The 5,000-nt window shown below is 46.8% G+C and overlaps 1 protein-coding gene across 6 annotated transcripts in view; it reads right to left on the reverse strand.

Moving 5' to 3' along the window:
- Positions 1-5,000, reverse strand: part of srpk2 (SRSF protein kinase 2) — a 40,538-nt gene that overhangs the window by 30,246 nt on the left and 5,292 nt on the right. For 2 of the 6 annotated variants that reach the window (XM_030365386.1, XM_030365383.1), the window contains exon 1: positions 1,081-1,639. The exons of 1 other annotated variant lie outside the window; for it this stretch is intronic. In XM_030365386.1, the coding sequence (XP_030221246.1) occupies positions 1,081-1,172 (92 nt within the window). In that variant the 5' untranslated portion in view covers positions 1,173-1,639. Of the gene's footprint in view, positions 1-1,080; positions 1,642-5,000 lie in introns of those variants that run through there. 3 more of the 6 variants (XM_030365385.1, XM_030365382.1, XM_030365388.1) reach the window with 2 other exon arrangements.

Below are 5,000 nucleotides of genomic sequence, written 5' to 3' on the forward strand. Positions count from 1 at the left end.
TGGTCATACATGCTGATGAACAAAACGTGACAATTGTTACGTGTGCAGATATGCAACTGACAAGACATCATCATAAATGTTTACAAAACTCCATTTCACACAATCATCATTTGCCCAGCCCATACAATAATCCAGAATATCAGCAGTACGGAAGTACCAAGAAGAATCCACATACAATGATCTACCCCAACTGCAATCATCTGCTCAATGAATTGCAATTGGCAAGCAAGGCAATTAAGTATTTAAAAAATGATCACCACAGTTTTGATTAAGTGTCCAACTCCACTCCTCATTAAGGCTGCGTTCCACTTTTGTCTTATCTCCTTCTAGAAGGAGGTGAGAAGATGTGACAATGCAGCACAGGTCTGGTTGAAAGCCTTTTGAGAAAACGGTTCAGCGTTCCAGCCTTACTTAATACATATGCAAATGTCCTCTGACAAACAGGCCGACACGAAGCTGTGCCACGGCTGGGAAGATAGACTCGAGTCTGACACATTTGTAACGCAACTAGAAAACAAAGAGCAAAAACGTGGGCCAACGAACGAGCCGAAAGTCGACATTATTCCTCCTGAGGGCCGATGGCAGTCATGCCAGGTCTGTGCTTTATAAAGACGGGATTTATCTATCTGAACACTGCCTTGTGCCCATGGATAGGAACTTCCATTAATAAAGCAAAACTTCAGCTGTTGAGGGGACCTACCTTGTCTACACACACAGCCATGCTGGTTCATCCCCGGCTCTGAACGGCTCTGGCATACGTCTGTATCTTACTTCTTCTTTCTTAATACTCTTTATGTTCCCAGGCATGTTTTTCCTAATGTATACTCTCTTTAAGTCTAACCCTTCCTGATCCTGAGTTTTATTGCCCGAAGGATCACCACGTGCTGAAAGCAATATCAAGCCGCAAACTTACATCCATCCGACTATTCCAAACGGTGAAAGAGCATACGAAAGCTACACTGATTATCAAAACAATATCAAACAACTACACCGAATTACTGTTCAGAGGATCGGTCCTCATACGATGCCAACAACCCCACCGTACCCCACACCCCCACCCCCAGCCGCCCCTCTCTCTACCTGCTCAGGTGGGCCCTGTGACGGAGACGGAGCACGCTGAGGGCCAGACCCAACCTCTTCCCCCGGACCCGAGGGGAGCCTCTCTCCTCCATAGCGCAGCAGGGGCCGGTGGGGTTGGGCTGATGAGGCGGTGGTACAGCCGAGGGACCGCGGGCTGGTCTACGGCCGAGTGGTGCGGACCACACCAGAGACAGAGAGAGGAGGAGGGAGGGGGGGACCCAGCCCTAGCATACCAGTCGTGGTCACGTGGGGGCCCACGACACGCAGCTGTGAAGGCCCCTGCTAGACACCCATTGGTGGGGTGTGACATGCGTAACTATGGGCCCCGAGCACAGAACCGCTCAAACGCCCGTCCACAAATACACACACACACACACACATTTAATATCTCACACACACAAATTAGAAAAGACAGGCCGTATGAAGTGCTTCACACCTGTCTGATACCTATCTTGGTGATCAGAAGACAAACACTATGGCGCTGGCGTTGACGTCGCCACCTGCTTGAATAAACAAAGCCTACTAATCCGTTCCCATGTCAACAACCTAACGGTCAACAATCAGAAGCTCATGCAGAAGCTCGATTGACAGGCATATGCAGGAGGGCTGATTAGCTCCGCCCACTCTGCGATGGGAATGTCCTTCCTATGTAAGTAAGTAAGTAAGTAAGTAAGCTTTATTTGTACAGCGCCTTTCACAGACCAGGGTCACAAAGCGCTTCACAGTTAAAACAAAAACAATAACAATACACAGTTAAGAAGTACATACAAATTTAAGTTTAAAAGGCCAAGACAACTAGGTGACAAACATAGCAGCCCCAAGACAGCTAAGCAAAAGCATGAGCAAACAAATAGGTCTTTAGTTGCTTTTTGAAGGAGTCAACAGACTCCATCGAACGCAGAGAGAGCGGAAGATCGTTCCAGAGCCTGGGAGCAACAGCCTGGAAGGATCTGTCTCCTCTGGTCCGGAAACGAGTGTGTGGCAACGTCAACAGATTCTGATCCACAGACCTCAGAGCCCGAGTTGGGGTGTAAGGCTGGATCAGATCACTGATGTAAGTTTAAGTATGTGTGCATGTTGCTAATACAGCAGCTTTCCAGAAAGGGAAGGAAGGAGAACGATGTTAACCACCTGGTGAGAGCATGCAGCTAGGCCAACTGGGAGTGAAGAGCACGACCTATAACCAGATCGATAAACATTACACACCCAAAGACACACACACACACACACACATACACACACACATACACACTGTGGTGGAGCGCACACACCCAGGCGTGAGGTGAACCAGATTCACAGAACACACTGGACATGCTTCACCTTTTATAACACCCTTCTTCTTTCTTTCCCTTCTTCATTTAATCCGACCTCCCCCTGAGGTATCTGTCACTTTTTTTCTCTCTCTCGCTCCCTCTCTTTCTCTATTTCGCTCTCTCCCTCTCTTGCTGTCTCTCTCTTGCTCTCTCTCTCTCTTTCTCACTCTCGCTCTCTCTCCCTCATTGCACATTCTGTTCCTTTCCTGTCTGAATGTTTTTCAACATTTCCTTTTCCTTCCCTGTCAACCCTTTCCCTTTTTCCCACTCCAATCTCTCCCGCCTAGAGTCGCCCTTCAGTAGCACGTAAAACAGCATCAGACTGAAACATAAGAAAAAAAACACTAATATGCATATTTACCTCTGGAACATTCTGTTGTTTATAGCATCCGTGTCCACACTATTCTCATCCTAATAATGGATGAGAACAAGCTCCCAGTAGAGCTAGCTGCATGTTAGCATGGCTCACAGTGGCTAATGGTTCTTATTGATTTCCATCTGGGCTAAAAGCTAAAACAGCTAAAACAGCTAAAATATTAACATTAATGTGAGGAATAAGAAAGCAATAGAGGATATTTTGAGGGAAGTTCCTAGAAAAATATTGACCCCACAAAAACATTGACCACATTTACAATGGGAATAATTAAACAGTAGGCCTGATGTTTCGATCTTCTTCACTTATTTTTAGTTCAGAAACATGCCAGGCAGAGTTGTTGAACAACTAATCCTTGATGCTTGGCAATGCTCACAATGACATTGAGAGGCTGTGATTGTACTTGCTGGTTTTACAACGTACAATTATATTAAATTTAAAGACCTTTTCCCCCAATTTCACCCCGAGCTCTTGGGCATTCCAGTGTGCTCGGTCTACCAGTGACTCCGTCGCAGTCTAGAATAAGAAACATTACTGCATCACTGACCGCAGCCAGGCAGCTCCCTACTGCAGCCTGTAGTGGGACGTTTAGCTGATGTTACAGCCATGGCGTTCCTACATCTGAACCTTCGAAACAACCATGAAACAAAGAAAACAATGTCAGCCGTTGAGAGCTTTCAACGGTCAGTCAAGGATCCGAAAGACGCAATATAGGGGGAGCTGCGATTCAGACGGACACAGATTAGTCCGAGGAACTAACGGAGCGAGGGCTCCCAGTGAGTTTGCAAGTGTGGCCGTGTCAACGATCGATACTAACCCGCTTTAAAAGTGGGGACGAGAGACGCATAACCCAATCAGCTAAAGGCCACTGCGTGAGACTAGCGTTAAACTAGGACACTAGACACCTCCTGCATTGAAACCAAGCACTGCCACCACGCCAAGAGAAAACACAACATTCATGAGGAACAAATGAGTCACGAAAATAAATGCAAGGAGAGGAGAGAAAAACACTCAGGGCCGAAAATAGAGAGAATGAATGGAGAGTGAGAGGGACAGATTGAGAGAGTGACAGGGATGGATTGAGAGACAGAGAGTGAGAGAGAGAGTGAATGAGAAGGAATGACGAAGAAGCAGCGAGACAAATTGGTCACTGCACAGCACAGGAAATGCTGGAATGCTTAACATGTAAACATACTGAGTCAACTGGGACAATGACAGCTAACACACACACAGACGCACAGACACACACACACACACCAAAAGAACAATATGGATTTTCTATATTTACCACAACACACGATCTCTCTTCCCCGGAACCAGGTTAACTTGGAATATGTTATTGGACTAGTTGGACAACTCAAACATCCAATTCCCTTTTCCGCTGTAGGATACACCATCATTCATAAGGAGGTATCCACACACATTAAGATCAATTTAATTATTCCCCCTCACTACAGAATATGTACCGTAACCAATTTTGTATGGATCCTACACCCATTACCATGCCACCATTGACCTTTGACCCCACTCTAGTCCCTGGGTGAAAACGGACCCTGCTGAGTCACCACCTGCAGATCTGGTAACTGGGACTGGATCACATGACCACCAGTCTCCTGGGCGTTTCTATGGCAATTGCCCTAACAGAGATCACACATCACACCTCTTGGGGTATCTGGTTCAGTGGGATGGTCATTTGAGTCTCGATTGCTACCGCTGATTAACCTCAAGAATATTAACTTCAAGAAACTCTCTCTCCCCCTCTCTCTCTCTCTCTCTCTCTCTCTCTCTCTCTCTCTCTCTCTCTCTCTCTCTCTCTCTCTCTCTCTCTCTTTATCTCTCTCTCTCTCTCTCTCTCTCTCTCTCTCTCTCTCTCTCTCTCTCTCTCTCTCTCTCTCTCTCTCTCTCTCTCTCCTATCTCCATCTACTGCAGGAAGATACTACCTATAAAAGAGACACATTTTTGGAACATTTCTAGTACATACACACACACGTATGCACCCATATCGTTTAGGCTCCCTCTCTCTAGGAGTGGGAGAGAGAGGGAGAGAATGCAAGAGAGGGAGAGAGCAGTGGGGGGGGAGAGAGAGGGAGAGAGGGAGGGGAAGGGAGAGAATGAGAGAGAGAGAGGGAGAGAGAGAGAGAGAGAGAGAGAGAGAGAGAGAGAGAGAGAGAGAGAGAGAGAGAGAGAGAGAGAGAGAGAGAGAGAGAGAGAATGAGGGCGAGGGAGAGAATGA

The sequence above is a fragment of the Gadus morhua genome, chromosome 9 (assembly GCF_902167405.1).
Source record: "Gadus morhua chromosome 9, gadMor3.0, whole genome shotgun sequence".
In the NCBI taxonomy this organism is placed as follows: Eukaryota; Metazoa; Chordata; class Actinopteri; order Gadiformes; family Gadidae; genus Gadus; species Gadus morhua.